The sequence below is a fragment of the Dermacentor silvarum genome, chromosome 10 (assembly GCF_013339745.2).
Source record: "Dermacentor silvarum isolate Dsil-2018 chromosome 10, BIME_Dsil_1.4, whole genome shotgun sequence".
Taxonomy (NCBI): domain Eukaryota; kingdom Metazoa; phylum Arthropoda; class Arachnida; order Ixodida; family Ixodidae; genus Dermacentor; species Dermacentor silvarum.
Genome location: NC_051163.1, coordinates 41,752,812 through 41,775,086, shown reverse-complemented (window position 1 = coordinate 41,775,086; position 22,275 = coordinate 41,752,812). Strand labels below are relative to the sequence as shown.

At 44.4% G+C, this 22,275-nt stretch overlaps 3 protein-coding genes across 6 annotated transcripts; 1 reads left to right on the top strand and 2 right to left on the bottom strand.

Moving 5' to 3' along the window:
* Window positions 1–214: 214 nt before the first annotated feature.
* On the bottom strand, window positions 215–11,458 carry LOC119466470 (39S ribosomal protein L46, mitochondrial-like). Its single transcript, XM_037726983.2, has 6 exons — window positions 11,313–11,458; window positions 6,526–6,721; window positions 3,774–3,895; window positions 2,756–2,898; window positions 1,873–2,004; window positions 215–538 (listed from the first exon to the last, which is right to left on the bottom strand). Exons 1-6 carry the CDS (start codon window positions 11,407–11,409, stop codon window positions 254–256), a joined length of 975 nt encoding a protein of 324 aa, XP_037582911.1. The 5' UTR covers window positions 11,410–11,458; the 3' UTR covers window positions 215–253.
* A 211-nt stretch (window positions 11,459–11,669) lies between these two features.
* Window positions 11,670–17,656, top strand: LOC119466473 (uncharacterized). 4 transcript variants are annotated; one of them, XM_037726985.2, is made up of 8 exons: window positions 11,680–12,021; window positions 12,107–12,177; window positions 14,407–14,434; window positions 14,518–14,579; window positions 15,361–15,388; window positions 15,472–15,533; window positions 16,317–16,344; window positions 17,374–17,656. In XM_037726985.2, the coding sequence occupies exons 1-8, from the start codon at window positions 11,979–11,981 to the stop codon at window positions 17,565–17,567; spliced, it is 516 nt and encodes a 171-aa protein (XP_037582913.1). In that variant the 5' UTR covers window positions 11,680–11,978; the 3' UTR covers window positions 17,568–17,656. The 4 variants fall into 4 exon arrangements, with proteins under 4 accessions (XP_037582914.1, XP_049513691.1, XP_037582915.1 ...); XM_037726986.2 differs by lacking the exons at window positions 15,361–15,388; window positions 15,472–15,533 and having other exon boundaries at window positions 11,670–12,021; XM_049657734.1 differs by lacking the exons at window positions 14,407–14,434; window positions 14,518–14,579 and having other exon boundaries at window positions 11,672–12,021.
* A 769-nt stretch (window positions 17,657–18,425) lies between these two features.
* On the bottom strand, window positions 18,426–19,297 carry LOC119466472 (uncharacterized). Its single transcript, XM_037726984.2, has one exon. It carries the CDS (start codon window positions 19,094–19,096, stop codon window positions 18,530–18,532), a length of 567 nt encoding a protein of 188 aa, XP_037582912.1. The 5' UTR covers window positions 19,097–19,297; the 3' UTR covers window positions 18,426–18,529.
* Window positions 19,298–22,275: the final 2,978 nt, after the last annotated feature.

The following is a 22,275-nucleotide window of genomic DNA, read 5'->3' as shown; positions in this document are numbered from 1 at the left end:
CCTACACTTTCTTTCATGTGTTGCGCACAATTTTCGGTCACAAATAACAGCAGTGGGAGAAGTCTCTCTACCCTTCGGAGCGTTGCCTGCGATGTATGGAACAGAGTATACTTACTGAATGTTGTGCTTTCGATGGTGAGATATTCTGCACAGCTAAACGCCTACGCCCACACAACTGTAAATAGCAAAACAATGACAACGCTTGACTACCAAATAGCTACATTAACTTCAACTTTATTGTAAAACATGTTCCTTAGCTTTTTACAGCCTCTGCGGCATATTTACTTTCACACGATATTTCTGGTGTGATGCTGGATTTTTGCCACGTGATCGAAGACAAGGCTCTATCAAGCAGGTGTTGGTATGGTGTTTCTTCGGGGACCATTAGGAAGGACTGCACCGCCTTACAGTACCTCGGGAGCATCTTAGAACTGAGCTCTTTGTATGTAAGCCAGGCAAAGTCATCTGCCTTCGTTAGCTTCTTCAAGTCGCTGACAGACAAAGCACCATTCTTGAGCTGTGCCTTGAAGAAGAATACCTAGTGTGGGGAAAATTACACAAATACAACTGACCACGAGCCATCTCTAAACATAAATGCCAAAATGCAAAACAACTATCTCAGTTACATAAATTAAAGCTGACTCACATTAATTTAAAATTGTAGAAAGCACAGATTTTTGTTTAAATAATACAAAGTAGAATAATATGTAAAAGCAGATAAAATTATGGGTTATTAGGTTGATTTATGGGTTATTAGGAAACACCCATAAACCAAAGCTCTAAAGTGAGTGACTGGCCAACTCCAAGCTGAAGCAGTTTGCACACTCACAAGAAGATGATGTGACTTAGTATCAGAGTCATATACAACGAATGAAAACAGTCATAATACTTAGTAAAGTAGTAATAGTGAATACTGTAAATTATGCATTTTTAAAGCTTCATTTCTCATCATTTCATTTGGTTCTGAAATTCGTTAATTGTTCATAGGCAATAAATTACAAGATACAGGAAGAATAACAAACTCTATTTGCATGACAACTCAAACTGTTTGCAGGGTCAATTCTTTTGTAAATTGATAGTAATTCATGAAAGTCATGAGAAGTTAGGTCACCTACAATGCTTGAAGTAAGGAAGCATGAAAGCTTCACTTTATAACATAATTCCACAAAGAATGTGGCATCTCATCAATTTCGCCCACAGTCAAGAGGCCATTGTGCCTACGATATTATGTACAGTAGCTTGCCTACAGAATTTTGAATATCCACACATAATAATACCGGGACCTGCAGAACTACTGATTCTCTCGTTCATTTGTGAGGTGGCACACTTGTTCAAGGTTGTTCAAGGCATATCTTCAAGGTTTATTTCACCTTGAACATATGTCTGAATGCATTCAGTTATAATATGTGGCGCTAGTCCTTCTATCCGCACGTCTGAATGGCAAGTGATATTAGTGCAAAATCATTGAAAAACCTGCTCAGTGGATACGCTAACGAATTCCAGAACAGCAATAATCATGTAAACTGGCACAAGACAGACGGTTGGTCTATGAGTATTGACCATACAAAGAGTTCCACGTTTTGAAAGAGCTAGTGTGTTTCATTTTACTGTCGGGCCTTATTCAGTCATATAAGCTTTCTTATCAATACTGAGCTTATTCACACCTTAAGAAAAAAACTTCTTCCATTAGCCACGCACTTAGATGTTCATGAAAAGTTGAAAAGTTAGTTTCTCACAATTCTTGACAACTTGAATATGCCTCACATCATAGCTGAAACATTGGCGCGAGGGAAAGCAATCAAGATTTACTTCTATGCTTTCACGTGCTCCAATCTAGGTGTATTGAAGGCAGGGTGACTGCATTCAACTTGCCTTGGCCCCCTGGATGCCATTCTTTTGGAATTCAGGCGGATAATTGTAACTGTAGCACCCTGCAGGCGCATTGCCAAGGAAGAAAGCCTCCAAAGCTGGCCCACAGACTTCGGTCAGCGCTCGTTCAGCAGTCTGTGTAAAGAAGAAAGAGTTTACACGTTCTCAGATTGACACTACTCAGATTCTGAGCGTAGAGAGTCTTCATAAACACACGTACGGGTGTGTGCATGTGTGTGCATGTGTCGGCATTACATTATACACCTCACTGTGGTTTTGCATTTCTGCGCAGCAGAAGTGCCACTACGTCAGAACGCTAGGTTCAGTAAGCTTAGGCTGCTTTTTTTTTTTTTTTTTTGATGTTGGATAGTTCCCAACCTCTGCTTGCTATTTCCTCAACTGGTGTACGTACATTGCAACACCACTCTCCCCTCTAGTGCTCACATCGAACAAGATTCAGCATCGCTGTTGATGTCCTCACAAGGAAAATGAGGGAAGATGCCGGTTAAAAATTTTGAAAGCAGCCAAGTGAAGAAAGAAGCCAAGTGAGTTCGTTCTATTTACTGTATTTGTGCAATAGTAATAAATGCTTGTACAAATGCAACGTAAAAGTAATCAATTACTTTTTAGTAATTGTTCAATTACTTTTGGGGACAGTATTGGGTCACTGTAATCAATTATACATTTTTGAATGAAGCAACTAATTGTAGTCGGTTAGATTTATTAAATAATGTGTACAAGCCCGATGTACATGCAGACACCTGCAAGAAGTACAGACGAAAACAATCGTCTTCTTGTTCATGCAACTGTTACCGCTTAATCTCTATGTAACAATTACATATCAACAAGTCCAGCGAGGACTTCTTCTACAAGCCAAGCTTATTACCTGTCGCATTGTTTCACCATTGGCATGGAGTGCCTGTGGCAGGATCCAGCGATGGCCCTTGCCCAACTGCTGATTCACAACGAGCAGAAGCGCCTGGTCGAGGCAGCGCTGGGTGGTCCGCGTGTCCCCCTTCGAATCAGCCTCTGAAAAGGAAACCTGCCCTGGTCACTGTGCGATCAACCAACCATTGACACAACCAGAGGTGCATGCACATGGAAGGGGCAATGACCTCCTCACCCCTACCAAGTTTCCCACTGTTATGCCTCACAACATCTGGTATTCTGCGGAACTAGCAGACACCTGGCAACGTTGCAGTTAGTCAGTATGCAGCTAAATTGAGCCAGTGAAGTTGCTGAGAAGTGGGATAAATGAGAGGGATGGCTTCGTGCTACTTTGAAGTTTGGAGTTCAGCAGCCCATCACTACTGGGAGCTGCTGTGCACACCCATCGCTACAACTACAGAGTGCCCCTTATGGTACCTATTGTGCTGAAAATTTCAAGGTGCCTCAGTGGAGTGCTATCAGTGGGAAAGGCATGGTTACCACAGGAGTCATGTAAAAGCTTAAGTTTCCAGTGACCTCATCTGCATGAGTTATGGTTCAAATTAATTTTTCAGCTACTGAGAAGAGAAGCGAGTCCAAGGAACCACTGAGCTTGCAGCATTCCAGTAGCAAAAATTACATACCATGAACTGCGTCGAGTTGCCAGGGCTTAACGACTGCATGTCTTGCACAAATTAAGCAATACATTCATTTTTGTCAGCTTAATGTGGCAGGTAAAGTTTGGTATAAGCCCTTTAAAAATTTAATGGGTCCTATATGTGCCTATGTTGTGCAATGAAAGTCAATCCTATATCAAAGCACTGGATATAGCTGTAAGCCGTTAAATGCCAATTGAGTTAGTGTGCAATTTCATGTAGTCCGACTCAGATCACTGCATTCACGTTCACAGACCTTTTGAGAAATTATATGACACAGCGTAAAGGATTGTTCATGGCATGTTTAAAGTGTAACCTTACCTGTCAACCGCGAGGCAGGTTTGAACTCTTTGGCCTTCTTCGTCCACTCTTCTTCAATGTCCTGCGCTGTTTGGACTTTGATGGCAACTCCTTCCTCTGGGTCCTCCCTTTTCTTTTTGTCCCTGAATGAAAAAGAGGAAGACAAGAAATGTCAGGTCCTGTGGGACCAAAAAGTCAAAGAATTTTTTCAGCGGAATAAAACAAACTAAATGCCTTCCATACTGCCACTGTGATTAAGATGTTTTGAACACCCTTCGCCACGAATGCATGGTGCCATCGCATTCTAGTTCCAGCAATAAAGAAATCTAGGTTCTTCAGGCACAAGCAATTCGCAGAGTGTACTATAGAATGCAAGCAAGGTGTAATGCTTTGGGTAAACAAAGATGTTTGGGTGCGATATTTCATAACGCTTCTAAATACATGCAAAATGCAGAAATGCTTTTATTAGACTACCGTTGGACAACATGGAATGCAACTCGTTGCATTTGAGAGAGAAAGTTAAATTTTAGTGATCCTAGGAAGCAGAATTCTCATTTCAGGCCTGGAATTGTTTATAAAAATGTGCAAAATTGGGTACGGTGAAAAAAGATTTAAGCATGAAGTTTCTAAATTTGTAACTCCACACCAAACGCAGTCATCACAGTTCTATAAACTGCATCCATTAAAGCACCTAACGCAGACAAATATGATATAACAATTTACTTACAGCTTATGTGAACTCGTTACAAATTTTACACAGGTTTTCCAGAAGTGCTACTCACAAATTAGTGCTATATTTCAGAGTGTTTTATAATACATCAATTTTGTCCACTTTAGATGTCTCAATAAGTACAGTTTGCAAAGTTGTGATATTATTTATTGCTGGGCTATGGAGTTCTTGGTACTTTAGCTGTCTGTTTTCAATTCTGTTATTTCTCACAACATTTGGGAAAAAAAATTCCTAAATAAAAAATCTGCTTTTTACAGTCACTATATTCTGGGACAACCTAAGAATTAAAGGGTTTTATGTAGGCTTTATGGGTACCAAGAGAAGGGAAGCGCAGTCGAGGATGGCAGAAAGCTAGGTGGGGTGATGAAGTTAGGAAATTTGGAGGCGCAAGTTGGAATCAGCTAGTGCAAGACAGGGGTAATTGGAGATCTCAGGGAGAGGCCTTCCTCCTGCAGTGGACATAAATATAGGCTGATGATGATGACGATGTAGGCTTCCCAACTCAAAAACAATTTGCAAGGTACACTGAATTTTTGTGGGTGGAGTTTGTATTGAATTCCTAGGTTGTCACCGACTATAGATTTTCTTTTTCTCTTAAAACACAGCAAACCCTATCAAAATCGGTACAATGGTTGCCAAGCAACACGATTTCTTTGTTGCCATGTATTTCGATAGGAGCCCAGGAGCTAAAGAAGTAGTTTAATGATTTGAAAATGTGGAGAGGTCGGCCGGAAAATGGAGCATCTGGCCTGCTACTCTACGTAAGGGAAGGGGAAGAGGGGAAGAAAGAGGGTCACAATGGGGAATGATAATGGGAGGAACGAGGTGAAAGGAGACATTGCATAAATGTTATCACAAGCGTAAGGCCAGGCCTAAGAAACACTGCCTAAGAAACGTGAAGACTCTGTGGCCATGCGCCTAGCAAGAGGTCCTCCGACAGTGGTCTATCTCGACAGTGGCACACCACGAGCACATGGTCTATAGTCGCTATAACACCACACACTGAACAGTCTGGGGAGTCTGTCCGTCCAATGATGTGCAAGTATTTGCACGTGAAAGTGACGCCTAATCACAGTCTGTGTATCAGGCATGTATGAGGGCGTGGAATTCCACACAGAACAGGAAATTGCATATCGGGATCCAGCCTTTTAAGGCGGACGTGACGAGCGTCTGGCTGGGCCCAGTATGTTTTCATCGTACTCCTCATTAATTTCGACAGGAGGCATGTGATGTCCGGTCTAAAGAACGGCACTACAGTTCTCAGGCCATTGCTGAGGGCGCGCCTTGCTTCAGCATCGGCCATCTCATTACCATTGAACCCACAGTGTCCCGGGATCCATTGGAACACTATGCGGTGGTGTTTTTCTTGAGCGCGTGAAAGTAGCTCAGTGATCTGCAGTGCCAGAACCTGATATGCGGTGTGGCGCAGGAAGCATCCCAAAATTTGCAGCGTGGGTTTTGAGTCCGTGAAAATGCACCACTCTTGAGGCCTTTCCCCGCAGATGTGGCAAATCGCTTCCCGAATAGCCACAAGCTCTGCAGCGGTTGATGTTGAATTATGATCTACAATGAAACCTCCAGTCATCTGCTGGGCTGGTATCACCACAGCTGCTGCCGATGCCTTTGGTGACGCGGATCCGTCTGTGTAAACATGAACATAGCTCTGGTATTCTGACCAGATGTATGCCAGAGCAAGTTGTTGTAGTCCGCTAACGGGAACCAATGATTTCTGTAGTATGCCGGGGACATGCACGCATACCGAAGGTTGAATCATCACCCACGGTGGTTTGACAGGGTGATATGGAAGGGCATAGCCTGATGTTATGTGGGGTAGATGGCAGCGGAGTGCACTTGTGAAACTGCTATCTGGCCGCTCATGCTCGGCCCGAGCTAAAGTTCCCTCTTAAAGTGTCCCTTAAAGTACCCAACAAAAGATGAAAAACGGGACACCACTGTATGACATCTCTTGGCAGTTAAAGCATATTAGAATCAATCTGCATATTACTACACAGTTGCATGCAGTAGGCAGAAATAGTTACACACTCGAGAAGCTGCAGTTCATGGTCACTGAGTAGGCTTCCCTCCACCTCAATGGAGCGTAGAACTTCGAGGTACTTCTTCTCGAGAGCATTCAGCTCCGGCATGATGACAGGCTTACGCTCGAGGGCAACTGCACCGACCAAGTCCCAACCAGACGAGGAAGCTTTTACCGATGCCGACGAACAGGACCGAGTTAGTGCTGCAAAGAAAATGTTCACTGCTAGTTAGGTTCTCAAAACGAATGAACAACGCTAAGCCCTGTTTGAGCATTTAAACGTAAGTAGGAGTACTCACGTCGAGTCATCGTTGTTAATAACCTTACACTTCATTTGTAATGTGAAGGTAACTTCATTCAGTGCATCGCTCATACTTGTATTGGTAGATACCACCTTTGTCATACTTAACCCAAACATTTCTTAAGTGCTTATTAGTTTCTCCTGCAGATGATACTGGCGATTTCTGTATTGGTGCTGCATGTTGATAAGTAAAGATTCCTGTTTTGGTGCGGCTTAAAACTGCTAGCTTAAAGGGAGATTAAACAGAAAATCTTGTTGAGTTGCAGAAGTGAATTTCAGTGTGAAGTAAAGAGTTTGTGTGAAATTCAAAAAAATAAAATTTTGACCTTCATTTTCTCTTCTAATAATGAACCTATAACAGTGAAATCAACAATAACAGAGTTTTAAACAAGACTTTATCAGTCTAAACTGACTTAGTGTTTCTCTTCAGTGTCCCTTTCATGCATCTTCCTTTCAACGCCTTTGGTATTTGCTCCTTAATACCTGCGTTAGTTAGAAATAAGTCGCTAGGAATGTGTCTTGAATGTTTAGTTAAGTCCGATGGCAGCTGTACAGCTGATTCTTATTAGTAGTTGGTTGCATGAATTCGCTCGCTCCTTAGAGCTTTCCTAATGTTAAGGACAAGGCCTTGCATAATTTGAGCAAAGAAAGCGAATATGGCCAGAAGAGTGTAACGATGAAGGATAGCAAATACGGCAAGCTGTTAAGCAACAGTATTGTGAGCTGCTACTGTCTGTGTGCAAGGATGACCTACAGTGTGTCCTTCAACTGTGTACATGGAGCTGTTGTAAGCTGTGACTATTTTGTTATATTTAGGGCCATGGTGAGCATACTTATGCTAATCGAAGACAAAAGGTTGTCTGCTAAAACACAATGCACAATGGCTGTGCAAGTGCAGAGCCAGCCTTAATTGTCACAAACAACTTAAAAAATTAAGTTTTTAGCACCCAACAGTGCACGGCATCAAGGAGGTTATAAGATTGATTCTGCATGGAGAATGCATCACTAAAGCGAAGATGCATGTTTGTCAGTTTACATGGGGCATCAAGAAGTCATAACATGTAGTGCGAAATAGAATGCCTTCTTTTCCCTGCAACTGCAGGTACAGAGTGAAGTAGACAGGATGGAGAGAAGTAGATATGCAAAGTGCTGACTCTCAACAAAGTTATGCTGACTCTCAGCAATACATACACACATAATCACACAAGATTATATATATGTTCTCCATAAAATGTATTTGAAAAATGGCACGCAGCATATATAATCTGGAGTGATTATGTGTGTGTATATATAAACACTGTTGAGAGTCAGTGCTGTATGTGCATGTCTGCTTCATCTACTTTGCACTGTACCCACAGCCATTCATTTCCACCAAGCCCAACTTTCTACCCTTCTCTGTAAGTTTTGATTCACAATTCACAATTTATAAATGTTACTGGAAATTTGTGTATCAGAGCCGATTTGTAGGTTGCACGTGAACATGGCGACAAGCTTTATTGATGAATACGGCACCCATGTGGAACAATAGGCGACATTATAGCTATCAGCTAGCACATTTAAAGCAAAGCTTTCTGTTTCTTTTTTACTCTTTCCATCACTTTGTGGGTGCCGGCTGCTTGCCGTCTTGCAGTGCATAAAACTAGGGTCACTGCGTACGGGCCCATTCTTGGTTATTCCCCTACAACGAGTATGTACTACTATGACAGAAGTGTACAAAAGCCCTAAATGCATTAATGCGATCAGCATTCATTGGGGAATTCAAGCACTTTAAGGGAACTATCTTTCTGCCTGGATCTCTAACCACTTTCCCGCAAACTTGGGTCACTGGGTAGTCTATGGTCTAATGGGTACAGCATTGGGCTGCTGTGCTGATGGAACAGAGTTTTACAACAAGATGTCCGACCCACTTGGGTCCCTAGGTAAATGCCACTGCTCTTCAATAAATCGCTTTGACGTCAACTTGGGTCACCGGTTATATGCCGCTCCTTAATGAACCTCTTCGACGCCAGCTTGAGTCACTAGGTAAATGCCAATGGTTATGTGCCGCGGTTTAACGACAAAAAAAAAAAAAATTCCTCTAAATTTCCCCGGTGCTGGGCGTAATCGAACCCACAACATATATATTTAGATAATCTTGTCTGAATATATATTCACACAGCCGCCGCGAGCGGATTTCGCGGCGGCATCTCCAGATGGCGCAGCGTACTCAGCAAGAAGCTGAGTACGCTGCAGCACAATGTTGTTCATGTTGTAACATGTTGTTCATGCTGTATTTACAAGGATTAGAGAAAAAAATTAGAGAGGAGCGGACTTGGCTTCAACCTTTCCTATTTCAAGCAAGGAGAATGGATTAAACAGTCATTACCAGGACTGACGTACACGGATGACATTGTTCTTATGGCTGACAGCAAGGAAGACTTGCAGAGATTAATGGACATCTGTGATAAAGAGGGAGATAGCTTAGGTTTGAAGTTTAGTAAAGAAAAATCGGCAGTCATGATTTTTAATGATAATCAGGGCAGCGAGCATAGGATACAGGAGGTTACGCTGGAGGTGGTGGATAAGTACAAATATCTTGGAGTGTGGATAAACAATGGGGCTGAGGAACATGAAAAATATGTAACGGCTAAAGGTAGCAGAAATGCAGCTGTGATGAAAAATAGGGCACTGTGGAATTACAATAGGTACGAAGTGGTGAGAGGGATTTGGAAAGGGGTGATGGTCCCTAGTTTGACTTTCGGCAATGCGGTCCTGTGCATGAGATCAGAGGTTCGAGCAAGGTTGGAAGTTAAGCAGCGAGGGGTAGGTAGACTGGCTCTGGGAGCACACGGAAATACACCAAATCAGGGGGTACAGGGTGACATGGGATGGACGTCATTCGAGGGCAGGGAAGCCAGCAGCAAGATAGAATTTGAGGAGCGATTGAGAGAAATGGCAGAAAAGCGGTGGGCAAGGAGAGTTTTCAGTTATTTGTACATGAGGAATGTTGACACAAAATGGAGGAAGCGGACCAGAAAATTGTCAATCAAATATTTGGACTGCAGGAGGGGTGCAAACCAGGAAACAACGGTTAAGAAAAAGGTTAAAGAAACAGAGAGGGGTCTGTGGAAAACAGGGATGCAGACGAAATCAGCAGTGGGAACATACAGAACTTTTAAGCAAGAAATTGCCAAAGAAAATATCTATGATAATTCTAGGGGAAGCTCTTTGTTGTTTGAAGCCAGGACGGGAGTATTGCGGACTAAGATGTACCGAGTCAAGTACCAAGGTATAGACACGTTGTGCTGTGCATGTGGAGAAGAAGAGGAAACGGCTGAATACCTCATACTTTTCTGTAAAGGCCTTAACCCTACAGTGCAAAGCAACGGGGCTGATTTTTTCAAAGCATTGGGGTTTAGGGACAGTGAAGGCAAAATAGACTTTAAGCGGGTAGAAATAACCAAACGGAGGTTATCTGATTGGTGGATAAAATCAAGGCAGGGGTGAAATTTCACCCACCACAAAGTACAAAATATGTTAATAGTCATGGCTGGGTGGCGTATGCCACCGCCCGATTTAAAGGGTTCAGCCTCATCCATCCATCCATCCATCGAAGCGCGAGACGGCAACCCCGAGGCATGCATGCCTCATAAATGATGCGTTTCGGTGGTGGCAACCGCATTAACACCCACATTCATCGTGAGATGGTTACTGGCGGATTTCTTAGTAATTTTTTTGTTAGACATGTGCCGTACTTACATGTGATCATGCATATCTCTAGAGTGTACTAATATCTCGATCAACATTCTTCCCTCGACCAGGCGGGTATTTTGTATGTCCATTTCTTCTGCTGCTGAAGTTCTGATTGGCTGGGCTGGGGGTACGCGTCAGAAGGACAGGCGCCCCCAGCCTCATGACATGGAGAGGGAGCAGTTACAGGCGACGAGGTTGTGCTCGAGTCACCCGCTAGCGCTGCTACCTCGCCAACTCAAACAAGCTTCGCGTCATTTAGATTCCAACAATGCGTTGGATCTGCGTGTCTTTTATTTCTGTTAACCTTTAAGATATCATTGGACAAGGAAAGCAGTCGCGCTGGCTCCAACTGATGCGATCTTACTTTTTTTTTTCTAGCATAAAAGTACGCATGCTCTTGCGTCAGCTCTTCTTCAATGCGGCTGCTGAGCCTGCCACTTCAGAGAGATATATATTTTAATAAGCTCATTGCATGGCGTAATTATGGATGTGCACGCTCTCAGGAAAATCGAAGGAGCTCACCCGGACAAAAGGGAGTTTATATTTCGACCTGGTCCATGGACATCTACAAAAATACGATGACTGCGAAGCGGCGTAAAATATTTTTCTTCCTGCGTCTACGCATCATAACAGGAGACTTTCGTTTTGTAGAACATCAGTGATCGCTTGAGGACGTACTTAATGATAACAGCATAGAAGAAACAGGCCATTTGATAGCTTCGCTAGATGGATGGTACCCGAGTACGCTCTTTCACTACTTACCTAATTCGTTTCTGTACGCTGTCTTCAGAAGGCAAAGCGTGTTCCTAAATAATGTGCCCGGCGCTCGGGCAACGAGCCTCACGCTAGGCAGCGCCATGTTTTTCGCGAAGCAGCTTTGGCTTCGAATTGTGCTGGCTAGAATATGCACTACAATAACTAAATTTTAAAAATAAATAAACAATTTAGTATCACAAGAATAAAGTATTACAGGAATGCAGTATTACAGGACTAAAGCGTCTGATCAGCGTTGGTCTGATACATTCTGTGTTGGCAAAACGGGTGACAAATGACTGCTGTTCGCACCGTTCGACGCTGAGTGGCGTGAGTGGCGTAACTGTGTCTACTTTCGTTTCACCGGTAGGAATTTTCCTTATTTTCGTTTTCCTTGGGCTTGGGCGTCGCTTCCATGGTCGCTTCTATGGGCGCTTTCTGTTTGGAGTGTGAAGCGAGGCTGTGAGCGAGTGTGGAGATGCATCGGCCTATCTGCGACGTTCTTTCGACCTCGACGGACTGCTCGAGATCGCAATGATCTCCGTCGAAATGAATTCTTCACGTCAATTAAGAGCGCCGATCTACGTTGCTGCGCTGCTGGTGTTTCACGCAGCGGGAGCTTACCGGAGCTAGCCCGACTTGCGTGTTTGACTCATCGATTGGCGCGCGGATGCGATGAATCCCACGACGATCGCTCTGTCTGTTCTCGTCCTAGCCGGTACGTTATACCCTCGTTGAAACCTTCTAGCTATTAAACCTTTCGGAGTAACGCAATCGTGATTTTTATATTTTCTGGTTCATAGCGGTTTGCTTGGCAGACTCGGAGCGGCGACGAGATCGGACGGGCTGCTCTTCCATGGGGTGTGCCGAAGAGGTTCGTATTTGTTGATTGATCGTGTTGATTCGGCACCGTTTTAAATTGCATTTGATCGCTTGTGTTCGTAATTACGTACAACATGCCTGTATAACGATGTGTGCAGAAGCGAGTCAGTCGTGTCCTTGGGGAATGTGAAATTTTCCGTTACTCGATCTACGTGTGTCCGTGAAAAACGTTGCCTTGTTGCCAAAACGAAAAAGATGAGTGCTTTTAGAAGCGCAAGCTAAGACATGTGGGTGTATCAGCTGCGGCCGGTTGTTGCTGCACTTCGTATCGCACGTAGCGCAGTACGTGTCCGTTGTTTAGCGGCAACCGGCGCACCTCCTACTGTCGCGGAGATACTAGCCGATAACGCAATCTTATTACGAGCGCCCTTGATCGCGCCGTCTAATAACGTGTAACACCCCTGTATAAACTATGCGCTCATGAGAGCGTCTGGTAAACAGCAGAGGTTTCACTGAGCAACTAACAAAAATCGTTCGCATGAATCACCGACAGGTGTGACGTTCATGAAATTGACGGATAGCTGGAATTGAATGCATACAATTTCACGCCTAGACAGTAGCATGTGACGTACGTGTACGCGGGGCACATTCTTAAAGCCAGCAGCTGCGGGCATTTTTTTTTTTTCTATGCGCAAGCGTACATGACCCGGCCGTCTGTGAAATCGGCGAGATTATGTGTGTGCATAGCCTTCTGGAAGCGTGCGCCAGAGGAAGGCTCCCGGAGGTGAAGAGAATCGCGCGCCGAATTACGTAGGAGCGTGCTGAGGATGGACGGATGAATAAGGCTGAACGCTTTAAATCGGGCGGTAGCTCACGCCACCTAGCCGTGACTAGTCATATCTTTTGTACTTAGTAGAGAGTGAAATTTCACTCTTATCTTGATTTTCGCCACCAATCGGATAACCTCCGTTTGGTTATGTATACCCGCTTATAGCCTATTTTGCCTCCATGGATGATGATGATGATTTGTGGCTAATGAACCCTTTGTAACGGGTGGACTCAATACATTAGTGTCCTAGTCAAAAGAAAGAAAAAGGAAAAACAATCCATAACCACATAGTCAAGAGCTATACCACACCCAGCACCGTTCGCGATTGTTTTACGGCTCTCCACCACAGAACATCAGTGATCGCTTGAGGACTTACTTAATGATAACAGCATTGGAGCTCGCGGCAAAGCAACGCCACCTAGAGGAAAGTCGAGGTGGCGTTTAAGCGAAGCGGGGAAGGAGAAAGGAGGTGAAACGTCGCAGAGTAGAAGGGTAGGCAGGAGGTGCGCTGGGTTGGCCAGGATGACCTCCTCCGGCAGTTGCTCGGGTTCTGCATGCGCTATGGACGTACCAGGTTCGTCTCGTGATCGAGAGGCCAAGCGCTGAATGAGAAGGACAGAGCAGCGACTCTAGCGGCGGCAGGCCGATCGCAAGTCGACCCATACCGAAGTTGTTCCCAAGCGCCGGACACGAGCTGAACAAGTCTGGCAAAAGGCACCGGCTTGGCGTGCCCAGGAGACTCCAGAACAGGAAGACGATGAATAGTGTGAACAGTACATTACCAAAATGCTTGAAATAAGAAACTGCATTTCCTTACAGTGCCTTACCGTATTTACTAATGGCACTTTACACTTTATAGAAATTGAAAATCGGGCATAAAACATTCACAACAAAAAAATAAGCCTTGAATAAAAAATGACACACGCACAATTAAAGCATCTTTAAAACATGCTGTGTGCAATGCACAAAAGGGGAATAGCACCCATACGCTTGTGCGTACACTCTTAAAAGTGTTTGCACACTTTGGGGCTTATCTCGTCCCACAACAATAATCATCTGCCTTGCTCGCCTTTCTTCTCTTTTAACGCTGCATGCCTGGTACTTCCACACCATGAACGACATGCACGTCATCAGCGTGACACGCATTCTTGACAGGAAAGTAGTGAGCGCAGAATTTCAAGAATGGAAATGTAAGCAAGGCAGATGCCGATTATTGTTGTGGGACAAGATAAGCGCCGAAGGGTGCAAACTTTTCAATTTTAGTAGTGTAACCTGCATTCACGAAGTGAAACATCACTTTTTTCTTTCACCTTCGACGTTTGTTGTCTGTTTGATGCACGCACTTGAGCGTGCCGTTTCGCGCAGAGTAATATCCTCATGTTCGGCAGCAGGCTAGGATGTTCAATGTGCGTTGCATGTAAAGTTCTAATGAATTGATCCTTTGTGTTTCAGAAACGTGAGCTGTCAGCTGGCGAGAAGGGTATGTATATATCTCTTTCTGAACTACAGCTGTTTATTACTGCCCGTGAAAAGCTGTTGTTTGAATGCCTACACTGATTTTAGCATGGCTCTCGGAGCGGCGAGAGGATCCAACAGACTGCTCTTCCGGCGGGTGCGCCGAAAAGGTTCGTATTTGTTGATTGATCGCGTTGATTTGCTTTTGATCGCTCGTGTCTGTAAATTACGTACGACTTGCCCGTATAACGGTGTGGGTGGAAACAAGTCAGTCGTGTCCTTGGGAATGTGAAATCTTCCGTTACTCGATCTACGCGTGGCCATGAAAAATGTCGCTTTGTTGCCAAGACGAAAAAGAAGAGTGCTTTAGAAACGCAAGCCAAGACATATGGGTGCACACGAGTGTTGCTCCACTTCGTAGTGCAGTACGGGCCCGTTGTTTAGCGGCAACCATAGCGGCAACCAGTGCACCTCCTACTGTCACAGAGATACCAACCGATAACGCAGTATTTTTATGAGCGCCCTTGATCGTGCCATCTGATAACGTGTAACACCTCTGTGTAAATGTTGCGCTCATAAGAGCGTCTGCTAAACAATAAAGGTATTAACATATACCGAGCAACTAACAAAAATAGTAGTTCGCATGAATCACTGACACATGTGATGTTCATAAAATTGACGGATAGCTGGGATTGAATTCGTATGATTTCACTCCTAGACAGTAGCATGTGATGTGTACGTGGGGCACATTCCTAAAGCCAGCAGCTGCAGGTATCTTTTTTTTCTTTCACCTTTGACGTTTGTAGTCGGCTTCATGCACATACTTGAGCATGCCGTTTTGCTCAGAGTAATATCCTCGTGTTCGGCAGCAGTAGATCGATCGGGAGCAGGCTAGGATGTTCAATGTGCATTGTGTGTAAAGTTCTAATGAATTGATAATTTGTGTTTCAGAAACATGAGCTGTCAGCTGGCGAGAAGGGTATGTATATATATCGCTCTGAACTACAGCTGTTTATTACTGCCTGTGAAATGCTGTCGTTTAAATGTCTACGCTGATTTTAGCATGGCTCTCGGAGCGGCGACAGGATCCTACAGACTGCTCTTCCGGTGGGTGCGTCGAAGAGGTTCGTATTTGTTGATTGATCGTGTTGATTCGGCACCGTTTTGAATTGGTTTTGATCGCTTGTGTCTGTAAGTAGGTAGGACATGCCCGTAACGGTGTGTGTAGAAAAGAGTCTCGTGGGTCCCTGGGAATGCGAAATCTTCCATTACTGGATCTACGTGTGGCCATGAAAAACGTTGCGTTGTTGCCAAGACGAAAAAGAAGAGTGCTTTTAGAAGCGCAAGCCAGGACATATGGGTGTATCACATGCCGGGTGTTGCAGCACTTCGTAGCGCAGTATGTGCCCGTCGTTTAGCAGCAACTGGCACACCTCCTACTGTTGCAGAGATACGAACCGATAATGCAGCCTTATTACGAACGCCCTTGATCGTGCTGTCTGATCACATGCAACACTCCTGCGTAAACGTTGCACGCATGAGAGCGTCTGCTAAACAGCAAAGGTATCAACGTATACCGAGCAAATAACAAAAATAGTTCGCATGAATCACTGACATGTGACGTTTATAATATTGGCGGATAGCCGGGATAAAATTTGTATAATTTCACTCCTACACAGAAGCATGCGACGTGTACGTGGGGCTCATTCCTAAAGCCAGCAGCTGCAGGCTTTTTTTTTTCACCTTTGAAGTTTGTCCCCCGTTTCATGCACGCACTTTAGCGTGCCGTTTTGCTCAGAGTAATTAAAATCTTAGTGTTCGGCAGCAGTAGATCGATCGGGAGCAGACTAGGATGTTCAATGTGCGTTGCGTGTAAAGTTCTAATGAATTGATCATTTGTGTTTCAGAAACGTGAGCTGGCAGATGGCGAGCAAGGTATGTCTAAATCCCGCTCTGAACTACAGCTATTTATTACTGCCTGTGAAATGCTGTTGTTTGAATGTCTACGCTGATGTTAGCATGGCTCTCCAATATCAGATCAATTACAAAATTGCTAGGCAGCGACATATACAACATTGGTGACAGCAGAGTGGCTGTCTCTCTCCTAGTTGAGAAACACTCGGACTGGATTTATTGATGGCTTGACTTGGAGTAAGCTCACATTGAGGCTCTCTGCGAAGGTCATAGCTATCAGTAACATAGCAGCAAATAAAATTTTGTACCAAAGTTTAGCTTTTGGCTCCTTGAAGACTTCCAGGGAAGACTGATGCAATGTAGTCAGACTTCAGCGATGAACAAATTAACTGGGACTGAGCAGACACCATCAGAATACAAGACGGTGCATGAAATTCCAAGCTGGCATCCCCGCCAGTCTTTTGTTATTCATGTTGATTCTTGTTTATCAAACCTCATCTCATGGCAAGAGTGGCCTTTTTGGTACTGTAGAAGGGTACTAATTTACTAATGCAGCTCAGCTCTTATTTTTCTCGTTAGTGTCCCTTTAAACGAGCACTGCCCTATTTTTCTGGAGTTGTAGAAACTACCACACACATCTTGCACGCTTAGCAAGTGTGAAGGTTAAAGAAACATAAGATATCTTACTTTCATACCAAAATCGTCTCGAAATGCCTGGCCTGTTGCTGTCATCGAAATTATCATGACACAGAGCAACTTTTTTTTTTTTAACCTTTCCTCCCTCCGCCCAGATGCTCCACCCAGAGGTCTAAAGGTAAATCATTGTTTAAAATGTGCTCACGTTTCCCACAAGAAGTGTGTCTCAGGACAAACATGAAAAAAAAAAAAAAAGTGTGCTGTTCTTCCCCTCCGTCCCACCTTCGGGTATCGTGTCTGGGATTTTTGTGATTGTTGATGTTGGGGATAAAGTTGGCAGGTATAATATGTCATGTCAGTACTTCTTTAAACACGGCGGTTTATTATTTTTTTATGCATTTTTACGCCCAACAGGACTGAATGCACCAAACAGGGAGCATAACACTGCACGCCAGCCTACAGCAGCGCCTACGCAAGCGCAATCGCCGGCGCATGACGACAGCCACGCGCATGACAGCCACCAGCAGGACAGTAGCAGCCCGCTTCTCAAGGTTAACTTCTGGCTGACCCTGCTCATATCGGCGCTGGTGGCCGCGCTACTTTCGTGACCTATTGTCACTTGTAATATATGTACAGATGTCGGTAGTATTTACAAGTAGTATTGATCTGTTGTAATAAATGACGTCCTACTTAATCACCATGGTGTCCAGTGATGTTGCTCGAATGCTGTCGACTTGTGGCCACTCGTGCGAGCACTGTGGCAATATCAGCAAAATACTGCCTCGTTGCAAAGCCAACTACGTTGCGTGATTTACGTGAATGTAAGTATATTCCCGTTCTGGTTATAAAGAGCCCGACCCATTTCCCAGCTTCTTCCCTCCAAAGAAATAAAACTTTTACACAAACGAAACTTCAAAATACTTGAACCAGCAGGCTGTTCATACCGATCTCTTATATTTACAGCAATATTGGACAGCTTATTTTCGAGTTAATAATTAATATAAATATCACATACGTGTCTAGATTTTCCCTTATGCAATCTCTCTGAGACATCCGGCTAATGTCATTATCCTATTATCCACAACTACTGAGCACCACTGACAGTGCTTTCTTCTTTTACCATGTATAATTTCAGGCTCAACACAACTCTCCCTGCTAGTTTATCTGTACATGTAGCACGACGCACAAAATATGAATGTTTCAGAGGCACATTCCGCTGATGTGCTATTCGAAGTCAGTGCTTGCTATGCCTTTGCACAACACAAAATGTGCTCTAAGGCGCAGGCACTGTAAAGATCTTACTGATAGCCCGACTAGTTACCTTATTCGTTTGAAAAGACTGTGTGGTTAACCACCGTAGTTTAGCAACCACGTCCTGTAGAATATTAGCACCACTGCCTAGGCAGCTTTCGTAAAGTGCTTCTCTAAACACTTGAATGAGAACGTACGCACACAATGTTTCATTCAGGATTTGTAATTTCAACATATATCTACGCGTTTATATACAGGGGCGCCACATGGTGTTCCCTTCAAAAACACGGCACCGGATGAAGAGGGGGGAGATGAGGTCCTAAATTTCCTTGATGCCCTGTCGAAACTTTTCGGCGATGTAATCCCTCATGTCGGTGTGTTCGACGTCCGGCGTTTCCCCTTCCTCCGCGATGCGATAGGTCATCATGTCGGAGCTGGTGTAGACGGCCCGCAACTTGAGCTCCGCGTCCTCGTCGATGCCCTTAGCCTTAAGGTCTCGCTCGGCGACTATACGCATCAACGGCGGCATCTTGAGGTAGCGGGGCAGGACTTTGGGCACGTGGTCCGCGACCGGTAGCGACAGGAGTCGGTCCTCTTCGCTCTTGGGCACCAACTTGTAGTCGGGCACCTGGGGCGACTCGAGCTGGACGACCCCGAATCGGCGGCCCCGGTACACGGTTTCGGCCCAGACGTCGCCGTACTGGTTGGCGTCGTCCATGTACGGCACGACCTTCGTGATCACGTAGTACGACGGCTCCGGGTAGCGCTCGAACCCGGTTCGCGTCACGACGCGGCCGACGCCGAAGTTCTTGAGGTTGCCGAGCAGCCAGAGCAAGTGCTTGCCGAGGTACGGGGACGGGTAGCCAACGTACTTGATGCGAGGCATGGCGAAAAACGCGGCTGTCTTCTCACCGGATCTCGACTGCGTCAGGTATCGAACAGACTTGCACGTTGTGCTAGAGACGAGAGCTTGGAAATAATTACACTGACCGCTCTTGACGAGGTTATCGAGGCTCAAGCACGTTCACCACATGGGAGACGCCATGTTTCTCGGATAAAGTCGGATTTCGGATCGACTGCTGATGGCCGATTTTCCTCTGCCTCTTTCGTGGCCTCTCTCACCTGTTATCTTCGTCATCAAAGTCTACGTAGCCTTCTTACAAAAGCTAAGCATAAAATAAAAGAATCATCTTTCTTATCTCCTTGAAATACGCAGCTTCCTTACATACTTTTATTAAAAATTAGTTTCGGTTTCGGTGACACGCGCTTGCGCACGCATACATGCGCTCACACCACACAAATGCTTTTTAACGTACGGCGTTAGAGTACAGTGTACTAGAATACTTGTACAATGTAGTTAGAGTACGGAGGAAGGGTTACAAGCTCACCTCTGCCTTCTGAGCCATAAATTACTAACACACTTGTTGTAAATAACCTTTAGCTCTTCTGAATATCCTCCAGAGACTACTTCTGTTGCCTATTCCTGGTGAGCGTATGCAATGCTAATTTGAGAGCCAAAAAAGTGCGAATGTTTATAAAAAAAAATTTCTTTTCGAACCTTTGGTTTTCTGCACGGCACTGAGGTCTGGTACTAGTATTAGAGGCCCCTGGAGGTCTTTCTTTTCTTGCAAAGGATACTCAGCGCTAAATGCATTTCTGTTTTGTATTTGCGCTATTACAGCTAAAAAAAGCTTAGAGCGTGTTTAGCGCATGAGAAAAATGCTCGTGTAAATACGTCTTGATCTGTGTAATACTTTGAAAGTCGTCGCAGAACGCAGTTGCACTAAATGCCAATAGTTTGACAACTCCTGGGGGTAGGAAACAATCCCAATGACAACAATGACATCCAATGGATATCCTGTAGACATTCATTGCCAGGACATGGATATCCTAGAGATGTGGTGAATACGTCCTGCAGACGTCCCTCACATGATCGTTTGGCCTTACTTTCCGTGTACGTAGGACACGGAAGGACATGTCCGCGAGTGACATCATCGTGACATGCCGAGTACCTTTTACGGACATATGCCAGGGCCTTTTGCAGTGTTTGCTATAATTAATGTATATACTTATTACATTCGCAGCACATGTGTGACAGATGCAACAGGTTCATGCAGATGCCCATGCAACAAGAGCAGCTATTAGTAGTGTGCATAGATTACACGCATGTGCGCGGAAGTGTAGCATATTCCTTATTCTTCTAGGCCTTCCGACGTATACACAACCACGTACACACGAGGTTGCGACATAATAGCTTCGGTTTGTAATTCGAACAAGCCAAAAAACATAATTTTGTTACAAGGAAACTCAAAGAAAAAGCCCCGATTGGAGGACAAATATTCATGTGCATACCGAAAAAGGTCCAAGTGGGATAATCTTGGGCCATATGTGGGCGATGTCCTAGGGACATCCATGGTAGTATATCCGAAACTTGACGTCCGGCGAATGTCCTATTTGTCCCAAAAATGGTATACGGATACAGGGGCATGATTAAGATGTCCTACAAATGAAGTGTTCTCACATATATGGCTTTGACCATACTGACCCGATGCTTTCCTTGGCTTCATTGTCTGTTGGCTTTATGTGGTTTGACCATACTTGCTACTTTGCGCCACAGGTCCTAGTACAAGCTGAAGAGTGGCTTTTCATTGGGTGAAAGCTGCTTGCATAGCTGTAGTGTCCAGGAGCCCGCTGTCTAATACGTTGGACAAACTTTCCATTTGCGGGTCTCGGGAGCGAAAATTAAGTAGCCTGCAGTATGCCCAGTGCTGCTTCTACAATTTTGATTGCAACTGACGCAAGCGTGCCTTTTGAAGCAATTAAGCCACCATCTTTTTATTTAAGAAATTACGAAAACAAATGTCCCTGCCACAAGCTTTGACATCAACCACACTAAATTAAACTACATTGCGACAATCCAAAGTATGCCTTGCGGATGTAGGGAGTTGATCCCCAGCATGTCCAAATTCCGCACCTGTGTCCAATTTTGGGACATGAAAGCATCCAAAGGAAACCTCGAGTGAATGTTTCTACAGCAAATTGCTTTTCTTGCCTATTCCCCAGATTTAGCATTCATTGTTGTTTCCTTGCTAAATAAAATACACAGATGACTTGGGCCACTCGGTATGGGCCTGAGTAGACAACTTGCTGCTGGCTGCTCTCTGGCTTAGTAGACAACTTCGGCACTAGGTGTGTGCCCACTGTTATGCAAGGGGTTTGGAGCCTTAAATGTATCTAAATATGTGTTATAGTTCTCTTCGCATACGCCTCTCATATACATTCTTCTCTCGATGAGCATCATACACTGTCTTTGTCCTTGTGATGTAGACATCTAAAAGCGACAGGCGACAAGGCTGTGCTCGTGTCAATGCTGCCCCCTGACTAACTCAAACAAGGTTCGCGTCATTTAGATTCCAACATTGTGTTTGGATATGTGTGTGATTTTTAGTAGATAAAAAATGGCCATTCATGATGCACACTTTATAGTGATCAATGAGCAAACGAGCAAAGCCTCAGCCTCAAGCCAACATTTCATTAAATGGGCTCGACTTCATCCGGGTAACCGAAACCTTTTTTTCTTTTTTTCGAAACATTGGCTCCCGCAGTGGAGATGCAAATCTTCTAAACCATATCTTCCTCACAACTGAAGAAAACACGAGGACATAACTGCTTTTTAAGTCAGTTATTATTACTGACTTGTGTGTTACAGGCATGAAGGAATCTTTTTTTTTTTTTTTTAAGTACCCGTATTAGGAGTTGAATGCAGCATCTCCACGTACGTAGAGAAAATAACTGTCCCCTCACATTCCTGGATGTGAAAATCAATTTCCTGGGCCTAAACACAGAAAAGATGGTGTAACACTGCTGTGGCATGTTGATGCTGCTTCTTAGATTTTCATGTCAACTCACTGCATTCAAAACACACTTCACGATTGCTTTTCTTCGTCTGACAGTGACACAACGGTCTAAATCCCAGTGGTGTCAATTTTCACGAAAGCTAGCAGCAAGGATATGCTTTAACCATATCCATGCACTTCCACACGCATCCGGCTTTATAACTGGGAT

Bases quoted from the DNA above. Each gene is read 5' to 3' on its own strand.
- LOC119466470 (XM_037726983.2), bottom strand. From the start codon at position 11,409: ATGGCGCTGCCTAGCGTGAGGCTCGTTGCCCGAGCGCCGGGCACATTA. The intron at 6,722-11,312 runs GTAAGTAGTGAA...TTTTCTTTGCAG, and splicing joins AGCGTACAGAAACGAATTAG to CACTAACTCGGTCCTGTTCG. The intron at 2,005-2,755 runs GTAATAAGCTTG...TTCTTTACACAG, and splicing joins ATGGTGAAACAATGCGACAG to ACTGCTGAACGAGCGCTGAC.
- LOC119466473 (XM_037726985.2), top strand. From the start codon at position 11,979: ATGAATCCCACGACGATCGCTCTGTCTGTTCTCGTCCTAGCCG. The intron at 14,435-14,517 runs GTATGTATATAT...CACTGATTTTAG, and splicing joins GCTGTCAGCTGGCGAGAAGG to CATGGCTCTCGGAGCGGCGA. The intron at 14,580-15,360 runs GTTCGTATTTGT...TTTGTGTTTCAG, and splicing joins CCGGCGGGTGCGCCGAAAAG to AAACATGAGCTGTCAGCTGG.
- LOC119466472 (XM_037726984.2), bottom strand. From the start codon at position 19,096: ATGCCTCGCATCAAGTACGTTGGCTACCCGTCCCCGTACCTCGGCAAG.